Below are 18,592 nucleotides of genomic sequence, written 5' to 3' on the forward strand. Positions count from 1 at the left end.
TGCGATTGATTTCTTGTCGGCCATGCGAGGATGTTAAAGGGTAAACCAATTACCATGCTGTCGGCAAATATGCCACTTCCCCCGGTGTCCCAGATTTCACACAAAGTTTGGGATTCTCCTCCCGCAACCCTAACCCGCTCAATCCGGCCATGCAAAACTGGGACAAACGTCCAGGCTAGGCGTCACACGTTTCCGCTACATAAGCAAGGAAACGTTCGCACATGATCGTAACCAATTCACGGTTAGTAGGCTGGGAGTCAGATCCTTCCGCAGGAAGCGGCTGTATAGCGGTTACACATGCGGTGGGCACGTGCGGCGTGTGTGCTTTGGCCCCCGGTTCCCAAGGCCCCCCCCCGTGAGTTTGTGTGCATGAGCGGAGAAACCAGTCCTGGCTTGCCTCCCCTTCGTAGAACTCCGTTAAGTGGGATTTTTGGTTTGAGGACCTGTGGCTCGGCAGCTCGGCTTTGGGGTTGTGGTGGTGTCGTGATGAACTGGCAATAGATCAACCACGCCATCATGCACCAATATGCGGTTTGCATATTGTTTGCTGTCCTGTTGAGAAGGGCCTTATGAGTTGATTGCACAAGGACTTGCGAGATTGTGACCCACCTGCGGTCCGGGGTACATCCCACCGTACGACACTGGCGCGGGTGGATCGAGGACGCCGGGAGGATGTCTTGGAGCCCGAGGGGGAAGGGGCGGCAAGGTGGGCCTGGGAGGGTAGGGAGGTGGGGGGCTTGGTGGCTGCGGAGAAGGAGGCGGCGGGCTTGGAGGTGGAGGATCAGGGGGAGGAGGGCTGGGAGGGGGTGGCTGGGGTGGCGGCGGACTTGGGGGCGGGGGGCTTGGTGGGGGAGGACTCGGGGCTATCGGTGTATAGGGTGGGTTGTCGGGTTGGGGTGGCGTGGGTGGTATTGGGGAATCTCGTGACAAAGCGCTGTGCGCCGATGCATCCGGTGGCCCAGGGTTCGGAATGTGTAGGGAAACATAGTCGTCGGATTCAGATTCGTTGTTTTGCTCGTAGGGTTGACCCTGCATGCTCGAGGAAAGGGGAGAAGGGGATTCTTTAAAATTACTCAAATTAAAAAGGAAAATGCCGGGAGTTGAAACAGATCTGCTTTCACTCCGTGCAAGGTAGCATGTTTTGACCCTTTCGCGAACTAGCACCATGCTGCCTTGGCTGTTCGTGCTCATTGGGGATCGGATGTTGGCAGGCGCTGAACTTGCCGGGGAAAGCTTCCTACCCCACCAAGCCGCGACCTAGTCTCCAGGGTTGCCCCAGTCCCCTGCCGCGGAAGGCCGCTGATGTGGTGGAGGCGACAGCGCGACTAAAAATGCAAATGGACATGGTAAGGTGGAACGCTTGGGAAGCGCGTCATGATGCTGCTATTGCCGCGAATAATTTTTGATTTAACGAAAATTAGAGTCAATTCTTCTCTAATAGCCTGGAAGCTTAATTTTTTATGGCCATGTGAATCTTAGTTTTTTGGATGTTCCTAAGCAGTTGATGATGCTAAATCATGACCCGCTGCATTACCTTCTTATCAAAGACCTTTATTTACGTTATGCAACTGGAGGCCGGGGTTCTGGGGGATGTAAGGATTAATTAGGCAGTCGGTTTGAAAGTTACTGGAGCCGAAGCCTCGACAGGGTGTCGTTTTGTCTGATTTGCACTAGCCGAAATGATAGCTTGCAATCCCACGGAAAGGAAATGCAAAAAATTCGCTTCATTCTTTGGAGTTACGGGTGTAACCAACGACACTGCACAAGAAAAGATTTCAGCAGGAAACAGCAAGTTATCGCAACAAGCTGAAGCGTTCGGAAAAATGGCGTCCATCTTCAATTTAGTCGATAAGCTTCTGTATTGACGAATCCGCGTTAACCGAAATGCTTTTTTATTATTTGGAAAGAGCAGCAAGTGTGAAAGCCGCAGGACTATTCGAAATACGTGACCCGATTTTTGATACACTCATGTAGCACTGTCCATTGGGGCACAGCAGGCGCCGATGTGAGGTGCTAAGGGAACACGTAACGTTTTCCGTGAATAAAATTCAGAATTCGGTGAGACGGAGTCGGAAATCGGTGGGTGAAGCCCCAAACCTGAAACGTTTTCACGCAACAAAACAATACATGGCATGAAGAGCTTGTGGATGCACCAAGTTATCGTCCCCGTTTTGGTGGCGCCGACGTCGGGCCAGACCGTCCAAACCCAACTGTTGCCCCACAACCCGGCACACTTAAGATAATGTTTCCACCGCAAACACTCATCAAATTATTCGCACGCCGTTTACGATGTGAAATATCGGGCTTCATGTGACGCACCTTCACTCCTGAGGGCCCCACCGTGGCCAGAAGCAGCAGAAGCATCCAACATAGACGACAACTTGGCTGTTTTATCCATTCCCTTCGCAACATCACTGATAATCGCGGCTGATTTAGCGTGGTAGCCGCCGCCTTGTGTCGTCTTGCCTCGACTAACGTACGTCCTGGGAACGACAGATCGAAGTGCGCATGAGTGGCAGCTTCTTTTTAATTATATAATTCAAGTCGGCGAAAAACGACAGATTTAGGAGGTCTTAAGTTTTCTGTAATCGGTGCGTTACTTCCGGGTACAATAGTGCGCCAAGGAGACACCGGCAAAGGAAGTGGTAAGGGCACTTTCCATGTCCGCGCGATAACTAATGCAAATGTGATCAATTATCAATTTAAAAATGTTTTATGTAAATAAGTCCCTCGTCCTGCTTCGGACCGGCCACACCAGAGCATGCCGCCATAGGGGCGGATGTTGGACCTTCAGAGAACCCCCACGTCCTGGGACTTATTAGAGGTAGGGCAATGTAGGTATGGTAAGTGGCATTTTCTTTGCCTAACCTAATGAAGGTTGTGTCGCCGTTTGCACCATTCCAGTCGGGCCCCTTGCAATATGGATCATCCAAATGTTACCCAGATGCCATCGCAATTAAATTAGGCTGCGTTACTAACCATCTAAGGTAAGAAGTTTACAATTCGGCGCGATGAATCGTGTAGATAAGCACTCAAGGCCCAGGCCCAAACGTGCCAAATTCCCCCTGCTGTCAGGATTGACAAATTCCCTGCGTTTCCCTTTGCAAAACATTTCCATGTGTAATGATTTTTGGGTAAGTCATTGTAGATTAGCCGAACTTTGCCATGGCTTGTCTTGCACGTACCGGTACAAAAGGGTCAGTCAGCAGCACAACAACCATTATATCACATAAGGTTTAGCACACGACACCAGACTGACTACACATGAGCCTGCCAATAATCGGAACAAGCTCATCGCTAAGACAGGGTATCATGAGCCTGCCAATAAGTTGAAACCTTGCTACGGCAGAAACAGTACGGATGCGTTACAGTACGGATGTAACATACTTATCCGGATGCGCTTTTGGAAGTAATAGCTATTCCCTATAGGGAACAGAAAACAGACGTGGGGGAAATAGCTCTGCTGTATTAGCAGTGGAAACGGGTTATGGAAAGTCGAGCTTGGAAGATGACAAGGCCACGTCGTAAAGACTCTTCCTTTGCTGTCCTTTGCTCCTACCCAACCATTTTCCTTTATCCTTTAAACGGGAAAACGTCCGCGCCCGTCGCCTGGCGCACCTTTGTTGAGCCTTCTGACCCCAACCGACCTCCATACCTTTCTTAACCTACCCTTAATCCCGGCAACTTTGTTAGGAATAAGACCTGTGGCTATGGTAAAAGATCATTGTTCTCGTTCTGCGCGCAAAGGTAGCGGCATGTCGTACATGTTATTACAAGAGTCCTAGACTGCTGTGGCACACATGGCCTGGCGAAGCGAGCTGTCAATAGTGTTCAAGTTAATAAAATGGCAGCAGACCCGCACTTTAACATTACTAGTGGTGACACTTTTCGAACTGGAAAGCACAGGACGCTCGTACAAACGTCAAGGCGGCGGCACGTCCCAGCGAATTTCGCAGCGCCAGCAGCGCCAGCAGCAGCTGGAGGCCCTGTAGGACGAAGACGCTGCGACGACGAGCGCAAGGGTACACGAGCGCGCATGGACAAGTGCCGGGCCGCGGATGCGAGCGCTTGCCCTCTTCGTCTCCCACCACCACCACCACCATCCTCCGCCTTCCGGTTTACCATCTTCGGTACCTCTCCTCGGTTTCCACCTGCGGCCCGAACACCGCTCTCCCGCGCGGGTGTGTCTCTCGGTCCTACAGCTCACGCAGCAGCAGCAGCTGCTGCTGCTGCTACTGCTACTGCTACTGCTACTGCTACTGCTACTGCTACTGCTGCCCTTATTCTGGTCGTGCTGCTGCTACTCGTGTTCTGCTGGTTGTCGCTGACGGTCTTACGTCCGGGCCCGAAGAGCTGTTGCCGCTATTGCGGACCCGCGTTCCTTAGCTCTACTGAAACCTTTTCGACAATCATTTCGCAGGATGTTTTGTGTAGTAGCTTTATCAGGACAAAGGCGAGGATTTCGCTGCGAATTCATTAATCATAAACATAATTCAAAATCATACTGTCAACTGCCAGTCTGTCAAGTTATGTTCGTTGTTGCTGCTTTTTGGAATGCAGATAATTAACTTGGGGCAGACAGACATCGCTGCGGAGGTAGGTTATCACCCTGAGGCTCTACGAGTTTAGGAAAAGCAAAAGTCACATTTCGCAGATCTCTCTTCCCATTGTTCGGTCAATAGACGTTGGAAGCATACGCAGCAGAAGAATGCAAAAGCAGCAACAGCAGTAGCAGCAAGCTGCAATTTCCTTGCGGCAGCCGTCCGCGGGAATTCATGGTGAGGCTTGAGCGACCCATGGGTCACACGCAAACGCGACTGCGCATTGGCGTTGGTTCCCGCCGTCAGAAAGCTCAATATGTGTTCCTTCTGTGTTACGTATAATAAATAAAAACAACATCTTTGTTTTTGCCTTCTTGTGCGTGTTCCTAAGGTTCCATGCCTGTGCTATCGTGCTGTAACGTCGAGTACAGAATCCCTGAGAAGCGGCTTTCAGGCCAGCGACGCTGCGCCGTAGTGCTGTGAATGTCTCCAGCGCAACCGCAAATAGTGATAGCATTGTCCAGTTTCGGAGTGACAGGAAGCCAAAACAGCACAGCCGCGAAAGAAAATGCCTTTTCATTGATGCTCATCGTGCCGCTTCTTTTTATATACTGCTTCGAACCATGTTGATACAGTAAGTCTTTGATCTTGCATATTCATTTTGCATCTTCCGGCAGCTTGGCGTAAAGTCGGTGTCGGGAAAGTGGGTGTGAAGTCATCCAGCCGTTGACAAAGGCGAATAGTTCTCATCGAACAATTCGCCACTGTGTCTTTCAAGGCCGGAACGATCGACCATCAAGTGCAGCTTCCCTCTTACGCATAATCCGATTGTGCTGACCTGTAAGGAATATCTATCCGTGTGTTTCATCGATTAAACTCTCAGTTTGTGGCCAGACCAAACTACACGGTAGCTGCTCGCGCCTGCTGCCTGCGAAGTTTTCTCTCTTTCCCTTCTTTAATTAACCCTTCCGCTTGCATTTCTGGCGTCATCCAAGGTCTTGAGCGGTTGCCTCGCTTCTTCCTGCAGCGAGGCGCGCGCACAAACATGATTCCCTTTCGCGATCATCCCTCTCTTCATTGAGGAGCCCTCACTGTGGACGACTGTACCGGTTTTCCTTTCCTGCAGAAGCCAGCAACAAGCTGCTGGACAGCACAACCGCCCATCCCACGCAACCGCTTCTCGAAACTTCCTAAAGCCCGTATCCCGGAGTCCCAGACCCGCAGACCGGACTTAAGCGCGCGAACACCCAAAACTTTATCGTATCATTCATACACACATACAAACACTAATACGTGCCAGAACGCGGCGGCAGGGCGTGCCTGTGCCTTGCGGAGATGACGTGTGTTAACGGCGCTTCTGCCGGGCCTCTGCGGACGGCGCTGCTGTGCATCGACGTGCAGTGCGACTTCATGCCGGGGTGGGTCGGTCGTGGGGAGGGAAGGGGGAGGGAAGGGAAGGGAAGGGGGAGGGAATGAAAGGGAAGGGAAGGGAAGGGGGAGGGAAGGGGGAGGGAAGGGGGAGGGAAGGAAAGGGAAGGGAAGGGAAGGCGGAGGGTTAGTGTCGAGGGGTGGACCGGGCATGAAACGGCTGCAGGGCCGCAACAGGACCGCGCAGCGTAAGGAGCCTGCAGGGCGACAATGCGTCACAATTTCGATAGCAGTAGCTAAGAACTGCAGGGGGGAGGTAGGGGGCTCCAGGGGGAGAAGCGCCGGGTGGGGTCCTGCGGATGGTTGAGGAGACGCGGCGCCTGGGGAAAGGAGGTTTGAAAACGAAGGGGCTATCTTCAGGCTGCATGCTCTGCGGGGGATGTTGGGCTCTTTAAAAGAGAGCTCTTTAAAAGATGGGCCTGAGGTCATATATATGCTGCTGAGTACGGCAAGTTAATTCAAGATGTACGGCTTTGTACTCCTCCTTATCCTGGCACATCGCATCCCACCCGGCAGCAAGGAGGCTTCTGGGCCGCCAGGCCGCCGCGGAGAAGTTCCTTGAGTGAATATATGTACTTACTTGTCCTGACTGGCTTGTATCTTAGGTTTTGCTTATGTTCCTGTTCTCATCTTACGATGCGTTTTTTCGTAACGTCGTATTGCTTGATATTGTTCCTTTTGCGCCCATTTTCTTGCGGCGTTGCACGTTTGCTGCGATCCTTCTTGCAACCGCGCCAACCTGCAGCTGGTTGCCGCGAAGCAGAGCCGTTCCCCGGGCTCTTCGTAAAAAGGTGCATTTTTATACCTGTTGGTACGACGCGCACGGCAGCAATTGTGGTACGACGCGCAAGCCGAACTCGTACGTCGCGGGAGGGTCACCGTGAATCCTCTTGTAGACTGCTAAGGAAGGAAAAGAAGCAAGTACGCGACTGTCATAAATGTACACGCTTGCACATGTACGGCACCAGCGCGATAACAAAAAGCCGCCAAAGGAAAAGGACCTAGGTTTTCTTGTCATCGCTGCATAACACCCCTTATGGAAATTGGTTTCGCGTATGCTATTGCCCCTTTGTAACTGTTCCTATTCGCGGTTTGTTTACCCTCAACCAGTCCATTTTTTGCCCTTTTCGTACATTCCCTCTCATCACCCCAATTCGCCGAACAGGGGCTCCCTGGCAGTGCCCAGAGGCGACGAGGTCATCCCGGTAATCAACAAGGTGAGCGAAGGGGAGCTATGTGTGACCCATGGGTCACTAAATGACAATCACCATCAATTGGCTATGGGGCTGGTGGCACACTGACCCGTGAAAGGGACCCATAAGGGGCTAAGAAGCGTTTGGATGCCTGTTAGATCGGAGATTTTACCGCCGTACCGCCGTACCACCCAATACCCAACACCGCACCCCTCCTTCCCCTTTCCCTCTTTGCAGTTTGCGGCTTTGGACGTTGTTGTCGCCAGTCGTTTTTTATCCTTCTTGACTTTCCTTAAGTTTGCATACCTGATATTCCTTTAATATCCACCCCTCCTTCCTTTTCTTCGCCCGCCAACTTCCCTCCCCTTCCTCCCCTTCCTCCCCTTCCTCCCCTTCCTCCCCTTCCTCCCCTTCCTCCCCTTCCTCCCCTTCCTCCCCTTCCTCCCCTTCCTCCCCTTCCTCCCCTTCCTCCCCTTCCTCCCCTTCCTCCCCTTCCTCCCCTTCCTCCCCTTCCTCCCCTTCCTCCCCTTCCTCCCCTTCCTCCCCTTCCTCCCCTGCCTCCCCTGCCTCCCCTGCCTCCCCTGCCTCCCCTGCCTCCCCTGCCTCCCCTGCCTCCCCTGCCTCCCCTGCCTCCCCTGCCTCCCCTCCTCCCCTTCCTCCCCTTCCTCCCCTTCCTCCCCTTCCTCCCCGCCGCAGCTCCGGCGCATTTGCCGGGACCAGCTGTCCCTGGTGGCTCTCACTCAGGACTACCACCCGGAGGACCACGTCAGCTTCCTGGAGACACACGCGCCGCCGCCGCCGCCGCTGCTGCACTTCCCGCAACTACTGCCGACACAGCTACCGCCGCCTCCAGCGTCGCCGCCGCCGCTGGCCTTCTCGCCGCCGACCTCGCCGGCGCGGAGGTCCTTGGACATTTGCCGCCTGGTGTCCGCCATCGGCGGCGGCGGCGGCGGCGGCGGCACTGATGTCAGTGGCGCAGCATGTACGGGGGGTGCCGCCGGTGACGGTGGTGCGGCTATAGCGCCGCAGCCAATGATGGGAGGGCTCTGCGGGCGCTCCGCCAGCGGCGCACTGGCCCCTGTGGCGGTGAGAGTTTTTGGTGGTTCAGGGTGTCTAGGTTTTAAGCTTTTAAGGGGGTTAAGCGCTCATCCAATCGGTTCATCATCCCATCCACCTATTCATCCGTCGCTACGCCGTAGGGCCACCCACGGGCCCCTGGGCCAACCCTCCCGCCACCCCCGCGCCCCGGGGGGGGGACCCGCCGCAGTTTCAACAGGTGTCATGGCCAGCACCGCCGCAGCCCCGGCAATATGTACGACTTGTGTACAACAAGGGCACTGGCGGACTCAAGGACTGCTCCCGCTGCGGCGCGTCCTGCGCGGCCAGGCGCCTGGCGGGGCCGCCGCCGCCGTCGCCACCGCCGCAGGAGCCGCCGTCACATGAGCATTCACTGCCGTCACCGGCGCTACCGTCAAAGTGCCCGGCCGACGGGGCCGTACAGCCGCCGCCGTCAGAGCAGATTGCGGTGCCGCCGCTGGAATCTGACAATGGCCAGAATCACGTTCACGTCCACGGTGAGGCCAAAATCCAGGTCGAAGACGGAGGCGGGCTGATTGCAAGGGGGGAGGTCTCGAGCGCAGACGCGGCGGGCCAGCGGCGCCTGGTGTACGGCAGCATCAATGTTGAGCAGTCCTCGATGGCACACGACTCGCCACGGGATCTGGGGGAACACGGAGCCGCGGCGGCGCCGCCGCCGCCGCCGCCGCCGCCGCAGCAGCCACCGCCACGAGTATCTGGTGATGCCGGTGGCGCGGCGCAGCCCGTCGCCGCCGTCGCCGTCGCGCCAACGTCACACGACGCCCTGCAAACCGTCGGCGGCTCCGCCACAGCCGCTACAGCCGTCGACGCGAATGACGGGACCAAGGATGTGGTCTGGGAGGAGGGGGAGTCCCTGGAGCATCTGCTCCAACGGCGCATGGTGGAGGCGGGCTGGACGAATTGTACGACGCCAGTGAAGATGGCGACCGCACCGGAGGCGCTGGCTCCGGCGGGCCCGGCTGAGTCCGCTGCCAATGTGGCGGAGAGGAAAGGCAGCGGCGGCGGCGGTGACGGAGGCTGTGACGGCGGCGGTAGCGGAAGCGGTGACGGAGCCGACGTGAGGACGTGGGTGGAGGTACTGCGATCAGGGTCAGAGCCGTGTCGTACGCCGATGACGCAAGGCGCTGCTGGCGCCAGTCCTCCCGCGGATGACGTCACCGCCGCCGCTACCTCCACCGTTAGCGGCGACACCGTTACCAGGGTGGTCCAGTTGCTGGGAGCCACCCCTGCCGCAGCCGCCGCCGCCGCCGCTACCGCTACCGCTACCGCCGTGTCGGGGTTCCCACGGCAACGGAGCCCGCACACACTTTCACCCTCCGAAACCAAGTCCTCGTCCGCACCTACAGCCTCAATAGCCGCCGCTGGCGGAGGTGGTTGGGCCGCCGCGCAGCGGGCGGAGGCGGAGGCGGAGGCTGCAGAACGGGAATGTCCAGGGAGGGTGGCGATCGAGGTGGCGGTAGCGGAGGCGGTGGAGGTGAAGGTGAAGGTGGCAGAAGAGGGGGAGGAGGAAAGCGGTGCGGCGGAGGCGGAGGAGGTGGAGGCGAAAGCGAAGATAGCGGAGGAGGTGATGGTGGAGGAGGAGAAGATGCGAAAAGAGGTCGCAGCCCGAAGCGGCCAGGACCGGGCGGAGGGTGAGGAGGAAGAAGAAGAAGAAGGAGAAGTGCTGTTACAGCGCCTGTGGCCCACCCACTGCGTGGCGGGGTCTCCCGGAGCAGATCTGGTTCTGGAGCTTGTGGCGCTGCCGCATGACGTTATTGTACGGAAAGGCACCCGTCGTGACGTGGACGGCTACAGCGCCTTCTTCGACAACGGCAGGTGGGTGGGCGGCGGCTCCCCCTCCGTTTCCGAGTCCGGGGTCTTTAGACGTCTGTGGAGAGCCACCTCTGGAGGTTGGGCGGAGAGACGGTTGGTAGTTTGGTGAAGAGGCAGTTGGTGGTTGGGCGGAAGGCGGTTGATGGCTGGAGTGAGCTGGTGAATATGGAAGGTCATTCGCCCGGGTCCCCCCCTCTCCCTTCCGGAACCACGGGTCAGTGATGACATCACACCGCTTAGGACTCACTCACTAGGGGCAGTTTCTTCGGACCTCTTGGACAGCGAAACAGTTCACTTCTCTCACTTTCACTCGCACATGAGCCCTTCCCGCTCCTCCCCCCTGCTCCCCCCCGCCATACACATACACATACACACATACACGCACACGCACTGACATGTATAGGTTTCACGCCACGGGACTTCACGAGCAGCTGCGGTCCGCCGGTGTCTCCCGCTTGCTGGTGGCCGGGCTGGCTACGGAGTATTGCGTGTTGTGGACCGTACGGGACGCCGTGAAGCTGGGGTATCAGGTGGGGCCAAGGACGCGTCTGTGTCCGTATGTCTGTGTGTCTGTGTGTGTATTGTATAAATATCTTGCCAGGCCCGACGCTGGCCAAGGGCTGCTGCTCAGCCCCAACAAACAAGACCGCCGATTTAGCACTTTCCCCACCCCAGGGGCGTGAGGGGCCGCTATCTCCTCCTGTTGGGCACAGAGCTTGAACCGTCGGATATCTTGTGTATATGTGTGTATGTATGTCTGTGTGTGTGCATGGGAAGGTGAGATGACCGTAGAGAAGTCATCTGGCTCTGCTGGAGGTCATGTTGGGAGGTCGATCTTCTGAGACAACGTCGAGGGGTGACTAGAGGGGGCTTACTCGTCTGGTTTGGACCCCCCTGTCGTACACCACCACCACCACCACCACCACCACCACTACCACCACTACCACCATATCTTGCCTCTACGCCACTTCGCACCTCCCACGGCCGCCTCCTCGCCACCGCACCGTCTCTGCTTCCACCTAGCTGCAACCATCTGGCTACCCCCATCATCATCATCATTATCACCGATCTTATAAGCAATACATACCTACACATACACACGCACCCCACTCCCCGCCCGCGCGTGCCTGACTGCCGCCATGGGTGGGTGCAGGTCTGGGTTGTGGCTGATGCCGTACGGGGTATGGGGGGTCCGGAGGAGATATCGGCGCTGGCGGAGATGTCGGGGCTCCCTGGAGTGCTGCTGCTGACGTCAGAACAGGTCATATCGGCAGCTGCGGCCTGGCCTCACGTCAACATGCTGGCTCTGGCGGCGGATGGTGACGATGGTAATGACGGTAATGAGGAGGAGGGTGAGGAGGAGGGTGACGCGGGGGGTGCCCTCATGGGGCGGAGACTGGATGGCTGGCTGGCTGGAGAGATGTGATGGCTGGGCGGGCAGGGTAGCGGTTGAGGTGGTGGTTGTGTGGTGTGTTTGATGTGTGTACGTATGTATGTGTGTGGGAGAGAAAGGGGGAGTTTTAAAAGGTTTAAGGGCGCCCCTTGAAGCTGCTCGGGAGCCGAGGGGGCGACGATGATGGATTCGAACCGGAGATGCCGGTGGGGGAAAGGGAGTGCGTGTTTTTGTGTTGGCACGTTCGATCGTTCCGAGGCGGATTGTGTAGGAGTTGTGGTTAGTGCGTGAGGAGAAGGCGAGAGATGGAGTGCGAGAGAGACTCGTTAAGGGAGCGATAGCGGCGATGATGACGGTGTACGGCGTGACCCCCCGCCCTTGGGGGGCAGTTTGGCGGACGTTTGGGGGGAGTCGCAATCGTGGGGGAGACGCGGAGGCTTGAGATCAGCTGGGGAACGTAGCGAGTAGCCTCAAGGCAATTGCGTATGTATGTGTGACTGTGTGACTGTGTATGTGTGTATGTGCTGTGGAGAGTAAGGGGGGGAAAGGGGGGATTGCACCCCGCGGAGCTGGAGCGAATGCAGAGAAGACCCGTCTGTATGTATCTACGTATTGATGGCCGTAAGGAAGTTGAGGAGCCCCATGCAGGGGGCACCGTTCCCGGCCCCCGTGCTCTTTGTTGTTGTGCTCTTACCTAGGGGCGCTACTGCCAGTACGGCCTGCTATTGTCGTGACCTTGTTGTACTGCTGTTGTACAGTTTTAGGTAAAGCCATGCGACACGTATATCTCATCCCAGGCACAGCGGTGTCCGGCACAATTCCCGATTGGCCTAAAACCCCCCCATTGGAACCCGCGATGTAACTTGCATCGGAAATGCAGATACCAGCCCACGCAACAACTGACTTAATAAAAACCAAAGCTCATCATTGGACTAGCCGCAAAAGCACCAGCATAACTAGGATGTGGCAAGATCGGCTCCTTTTAAACGCCTAATTTTAAGCTGTCATAGGCGAAATGCGCGTAACTTACGCGATTGACATTATTATTTGCTCTAGTCAAATCTACTCTTAAAGAAACAACCATAAAGTAAGCTGCCATCTGTGCCCACCCCGTAGCGAAAGGCAGCTGCTGCTACTGCCACTGCTACTGCTACTGCTACTGCCACTACTGCGGACTACGATGATGGCTTCCCAAAAAAGCAATGCAGGGTGGTGCAGGCCCTGCCAACCGACACCTAATGGCGGGCTGCCATACACAAAGCTTCAGGGGGCTGTGGTTTTTTTTGGGGGGGTTGGAAGACAAGGTAGGCTGCAGACGCGCCGGATGGGGTGCAGTTAGACGTGTCCCAGCGTAAGCTTTTTGCTGTCTGCACATGCAGCCCGGCAACCGCCGGGATCAGTATCGTTTACTTGAATGTACTTGAGCAATCGACGATAAAGATCGCTCATGACAATGCGCGCTCATATGAACAGTGTCTCTGAAACCTTCCTTTTACCATTTTAAGGGGGGTGGGTTACGGGCCCCACCTTACCTTGGCGGTGTTTCCTTCAGCCTCATGGAGGCTGGTGGTTCTGGAGCTGCTCAGTGTCAGCCACCTGCCACCTGATGCGGATTGAAACCCGTCGTCCACCACCATTCGATTTCCTCGGGGGTACGACCCGGGGCCGGAAATTGCAAGTACGGCAAAGGTAGAGGAGATCCAGGAAGAGGGAGGAAAACCCTACCTCCCTCCAGCCTCCGCCACGTCCTCCCTTATCGGAGGTGGAGAAGGGGGTGAGGAGGGAGGAGAGAGGAGAATGGGGCCTAGCTGGAAACCAGTGGCCAGTAGCTGGCCCCTCCTTCCGTAGAAAGCCTGACAGCCTTGGATGACCTCCTAGGGCCTGTGAGGCCAAATCGCCGCAGGAGACACACCTTCGCGTGACGAGTGAACAAAATGTCAAGAAGAAATGTGTGGTATTATTTGCCAGAGGGGTAACAGAAGACGCAATGACTGTTTGGCTGGCGAAAAAGATTAAAGCCCTCGGGGGCGTTCGAAAACCCTAGTCAACACAGCAAGTGTCGAATGCTGTGCACCAAACATTGGGGCATAATATGGAAATGGTAATACGATGGTGTGGAAGATCTGGAAATGGTATAGCATGGTTGCCGTGAGCCGGGAGCATATTTCCCTTAAGAAACGAAAACGTCCGCACACAGTGGTTAGTGCACGTTCTGCCGAGTTCTGACATAGTGGTTAAGCGGTTCGAAAAGGCCCATTTTTTCTCCTTTTATAACCATGATGCGAGAGCCATGGAGTAAAGTTGAAAGTTTCAAGTCGGAATGTTTCCGAGGTCCGTTATTCCGTTGTTTCGGTTCCCGCCATTGACGCGGCAAGTTGGGTGGCCCAAAGGGAACCGAAGGTAATGACGCAGACCTGACGTCTTGCCCGACGCTGCTCAGTCGCTAGGCTATGAACTTTAATTATACCGCTACCTGCACTTTTGCTGTTACATATCCCTACTGGACATTGGACTTAACTGCTAAAACTAGAGTGCGAAGACCAAAGAACGAAACTTGCTTGTTGAAAGTTTGTTTACAACAATTTCAATTTTATAGATTCCTTACATATCCCTAGCATTTGTCCAGAGAGCTAATTCTCCTTTCGGCGGCGTCTGCAAGCGCCAGAGGTCAACAGCGATGGCTCCATCTCTCTGGTAAGCTGGGTGTGTAAAACTAGCGCATTCTTATCTCGCAGTTTGCCTTCATGTCCAGGGATGCCGCAGCTGCGTGCGCGGAATGACTGCACCGAATGATGTGGCTTGGACTGGCTTGGCTTGCCGTCGTTGGCCGTTTTGGGCACTAATCAAATCATCAGTATTTACACACCACTACGTATTTCTCTGTATGGTTGGCATAATGCCCTTTCCTGAGGTTCGCCTGTCGCCCACGGATGATGGTAAACTTCGATTGAGGTGCAGCTCAACCCTAACCCCAGCCGCTCGCCGGCCAGTTGGAACTCCATAAGTGTAATTGTTTTAATCAAAATTATTGATTGCCTGATATCAATGACAATATTTACTCATGTGCGCGGACTTTAATTAGGCCCTTGTGACATAACACCTCTTCCTACGCCACCGTTCACCGCAGTCCATTACTGCCCGCCGAGTCCCTTGCCTTGTCCCCGTCGCAGCGTCCCCCTTCATAATGGCCAAGACCCGGCGCCTGCAGTGGCCTGCGCGGAGGCCGTCCTCAGCACACTTGATGCCGAACCTCTTAACTTTAACAACATGAACAAGCAACAGAAGGTGCAGCGTCAGCACCTGGAAACACTCGTTCAGTCCCCAGCAAGATCCGACGCCAGCGATGGCGATCAAGGCGTGCTGAAGGCGCCGTCGCCGCCGCTATCCCCAGCCGTGCCGCCACCTGTCGTACCACTTCACCGTCCACCATCCATGTGTGCCGCCGCTGCCGTCGCCGCTACCCCCTCAGCCTCCAGGGGCGGCGCGACGCCTTCCGTCTCCGCCGGCGCCGCCGCTACCGTCGACTGGTCACGTGTACGACTCGGCGTCGACGCGGCCCCCACGATGTTTGTCGCCACGTGGTCTCCGGAGACGGGCCGCTGGAGCGGCGGCGAGCTATTGCCGTACGGACCGCTGAACCTGCTGCCGGCGGCGCAGGTGCTGAACTACGGTCAGAGCATCTTTGAGGGAATGAAGGCATACCGCTGCTGCGACGGCGGCGACAGCTCTGATGCCGCCGCCGCCACCACTGGCTCTGGTCGCGTGCGCTTGTTTCGGCCAGACGCTAACGGCGCCCGATTTGCTGCTGGCGCTGTGCGCATGTGTATGCCCCCAGTGCCCCAGGCCATATTCCTGGCGGCTGTCCATGCGGTGGTACGAGCCAACGTCGCATGGGTGAGTGGTGCGGGGTGTACGGCAGGTGCGTAGGTGAGTGGATGTGGAGATGGCTATGAACGGGGCCGGCGGGATAGAGACCTGGATGCCGTACTGGCAGGACCTGGCCAATACGATGTACCGCAGGAGACGGTACGGCTACATGTGTACGGCGTGCAAGCTCCATAAGCAGGGCCGGGATATACCTAGAACGCTCCTCGCACACCGCGGGCTGGGGTTACCGGGCCTCCCCCCACGTTGCATACACGTCATCCCGCCTTCCCTCCCGCCCATCCAAATGGTGTTACCCACGCTGCTTGCTTGGGACTCGTACGGCAGTCGGTATGCTTTGGGCGTGCCGTCACGTGTGTTTCTCTCGGACTTGTGTCCATCGCATAATCTTCCCCCTCCATTTCGCGACCTTTCCCCCGGATAGGTTCCCCCCGCCGCTAAGGGCAGTCTGTATGTCCGTCCGCTGCTGCTGGGAACTGGACCCCTGCTGGGCCTCTGTCCGGCACCGTCTTACACGTTTGTGGTGTATGCCGTACCGGTGGGCAGTCGCGCCAAGGTGTGTGGACCGTTCACCCTCACTCGCTCGGAACCCTCCGGGCGCTTGGCCGTCTCCAGGACTCTGCGAAGACTGACCCACCGACCCACACACCGCCATTCACCTCCAAGAAAATCCGTGACGTTGCAGCCCACACACACCCCGGCGCAAAAATAGTTTTATTTCCTACATCGGTGAATATGCTGTTGTGGCGTGTCATCGCTTCCTTACCGACCGGATCGCGGATTTCCTTGAAGTTTTTGAAGATTAAGTTTCAAGGACTATACCGGGGCACTCAGCGCCCCGAATTCCCTCACTTCACGTCCCCACATTGACCCGCACGTAAAGCTGACGATCACATTCCAACCACGCAACCACTTTCACCCCTCTGCCTCCCCGCTCTCCGCCGCCACCTCGCCTCTCTCTGCCGCCACCCCAGGGGGGCCGCCTGGCCTCCCTGGACTTCCTGATACACGACTCCCTGCACCGGGCCGCCCCCCGCGGAGTGGGCTCCACCAAGGCAGCTGGCAACTACAGCCCCTGTCTGAGGGCGCAGGCTGATGCCCGGGAGGCGGGCTGCCAGGACTGCATTTACCTGGATGCCAGGAGGTGGGAAGGAGGGGTAGAGGGGGGGAGACGGCGGCGGGTGAGGGGGCTAGGGGGCGGTGGGGGTGTCCAGGCTACCGTGGACCCTTTCCACCGGGACTAACAACACTCTGGCGGGTTGTGTGGATTGTAAATTGGCTTTCCCAAACTTGGGAAGAGGGCACATGTGTGGCTCTACAGTGTCTGTGTGTGGTGTGTTTTGTTTTGTTTTGTTTTGTTTTGTGTCGTGTGGTGTGGTGTTTTGTTTTGTTGTACTATGTTGGACTGGACTGTCACATTGCGTTGTGTTTTGTGTTGTGCTGTTGCTCTATTTGCAACAGGTATGTATGTATGTAGGCAGACGTTCGCACCTATCTACCGGGGATTCAGGCCCTCGTCCTCCTGTGTACGGCACTCCAATGACCCATACCTCCCATTGCTTCTTCTCCCCCCCCTTCCCCCCCCTCACCTCCCCCACCTCCCCGACGCCCCGTAACCCTTTTCAGTGACACATACCTGGAGGAGGGCTCGGGTTGCAACATCTTCACGACCCATGGGTCACTGGTCACCACACCGCCGGCTGCTGGGTCCATTCTGCCGGGCATCACTCGGGCCTCCCTGCTGCAGCTGGCTGTCGTACTCGGATACTCGGTGCGGGAGGCGCCCATAACCGTGCAGGATGCCATGAAGGTGCCAACCCCGGGATGGGGGGGCTGGGGTGGGGGGTGGGGCCCTGCGGGTGGACGGAGATCATGTGGTGCAAGGAGGGGCAGGAGGTGAATATTCGACCCCCACAGCACTACTGAGACTAAGGGAAGGGGAATGAGCTGCGGGGAGGGGGGCCAATGGGTGGGGGAAAGGGGGGAAAGGGCAAAGCGGGAAATGGGCGAGATGCGCCGGGGTTGTGTGGCGCTGGCGGTTGCTTTGGGCTGCGTGTTGTACAAGGGCTCTTAAGGTATCTGTGCGAGCTTGTGGCTTTTCTTCTGTTTGTGTTTTTTTGTGTACGGAGCTGGGTTGGCGGAGAGCCGTCGTGTTGCTACCCTCCATCTGACTCATCACGTCTTGGCCGTCGCCACTGCTGTTGTCGTACGCTGTACTGCTGTTGTCGTACACAGGCGGATGAGATGTTTGCCAGCGGCACCGCCATGGTGGTTCAACCCATTGGCAGCATCACATATAAGGGCCGCCGGGTGCAGTTTTGCCGCCATGCAACAACAACCAACGGTGCAACAACTAACGGTGCAGCAACCAACGGTGCAACAACTAACGGTGCAGCAACCAACGGCGCAATTGTCAATGCAACTGGGGAAAGCGACAACCCCGCCAACTGTCATTCCTTGGACGAGCATTCCGACGGCAACGGCAAAATTAACCGTTATTCCAACGACCATGCCAGCGGTAACGGCTGCACGGCCGGCAGCAATGGCGAGGCAGGGGAAGTCGCCGGCAGTGATGGAGGCGGTGGTGTTCCGATATCGTGTGTGTTTGGCGGCAAAACCGCCGCTGACCTGATGGCTGAGGACCGGGCGGCGCTGGCAGCATCGGCACCGGTTCCGGAGCCCGGCTCCCTGGCGCCTGGTGTAGGGCCCGTCACGCAGCGGCTGTACAGCCTGCTGACGTCCATTCAGTACGGCAGAGCGCCAGATCCGTTCGAGTGGATGATCGAGGTGGACATGCGGGGTCCCACGGGTGCGTGCGCGTGTTGGGTTTTCAGGGCTTTGTCCATTTCCCTTGTTCGTTCCCAACCCCGCCGTAAATTTCCTCTGCCGTACCTGCTGTACATTCTATCGTGCGGATGTGTTATGCTCCGCGCGCTCTGTTTCTCGCCGTCTGGCTGTCGGAGAGCTCTTTCGCACTGGAGGCACGTTTGCAGCGGGTAGCGCTGGAGCGCGCGCGCACGGGGCTTTGCTTACTACAGATTTCGTGCCTTTATTCTCAGCCCCGAATTTTGGGTCGTTCCTTCCCCTTCCCCCTTCCACCACAGCCACCTGCATGGTGTATTTATCATTGTTTCCGTGTGGTATCGAAATCTCACATAATGTCCCCTCTTGCTTGACATGCCGCTGGTGGGCTCGGTGGCTGTGATGATGGTTTGGCGGCGTCCACAACGACGGCGGTACGA

The 18,592-nt window shown here is 56.8% G+C and overlaps 3 protein-coding genes across 3 annotated transcripts in view; 2 read left to right on the forward strand and 1 right to left on the reverse strand.

Annotated features, from left to right (window-relative positions):
- Window positions 1-3,653, reverse strand: part of VOLCADRAFT_94396 (uncharacterized protein) — a gene marked incomplete at both ends in the record, with an annotated part of 22,757 nt that extends 19,104 nt beyond the window's left edge. Inside the window, 3 exons of the mRNA XM_002953639.1 lie at window positions 610-863; window positions 2,341-2,483; window positions 3,619-3,653. Of these exons, the coding sequence (XP_002953685.1) occupies window positions 610-863; window positions 2,341-2,483; window positions 3,619-3,653 (432 nt within the window). The remainder of the gene's footprint in view (window positions 1-609; window positions 864-2,340; window positions 2,484-3,618) is intronic.
- A 2,265-nt stretch (window positions 3,654-5,918) lies between these two features.
- On the forward strand, window positions 5,919-11,294 carry VOLCADRAFT_46347 (uncharacterized protein; the record flags this gene model as incomplete). The annotated part of the gene is made up of 7 exons (XM_002953551.1): window positions 5,919-5,959; window positions 7,135-7,186; window positions 7,859-7,927; window positions 9,443-9,469; window positions 9,933-10,079; window positions 10,504-10,602; window positions 11,226-11,294. Coding segments are annotated over 7 exons (504 nt in total), but the record flags the coding sequence as incomplete, so codon positions are not given.
- A 3,672-nt stretch (window positions 11,295-14,966) lies between these two features.
- On the forward strand, window positions 14,967-18,140 carry bca1 (branched chain amino acid aminotransferase; the record flags this gene model as incomplete). Its single annotated transcript, XM_002953552.1, has 6 exons — window positions 14,967-15,359; window positions 15,775-15,906; window positions 16,325-16,494; window positions 16,977-17,160; window positions 17,586-17,660; window positions 18,030-18,140. Coding segments are annotated over 6 exons (1,065 nt in total), but the record flags the coding sequence as incomplete, so codon positions are not given.
- Window positions 18,141-18,592: the final 452 nt, after the last annotated feature.

The sequence above is a fragment of the Volvox carteri genome (assembly GCF_000143455.1).
Source record: "Volvox carteri f. nagariensis unplaced genomic scaffold VOLCAscaffold_37, whole genome shotgun sequence".
Taxonomy (NCBI): Eukaryota; Viridiplantae; Chlorophyta; class Chlorophyceae; order Chlamydomonadales; family Volvocaceae; genus Volvox; species Volvox carteri.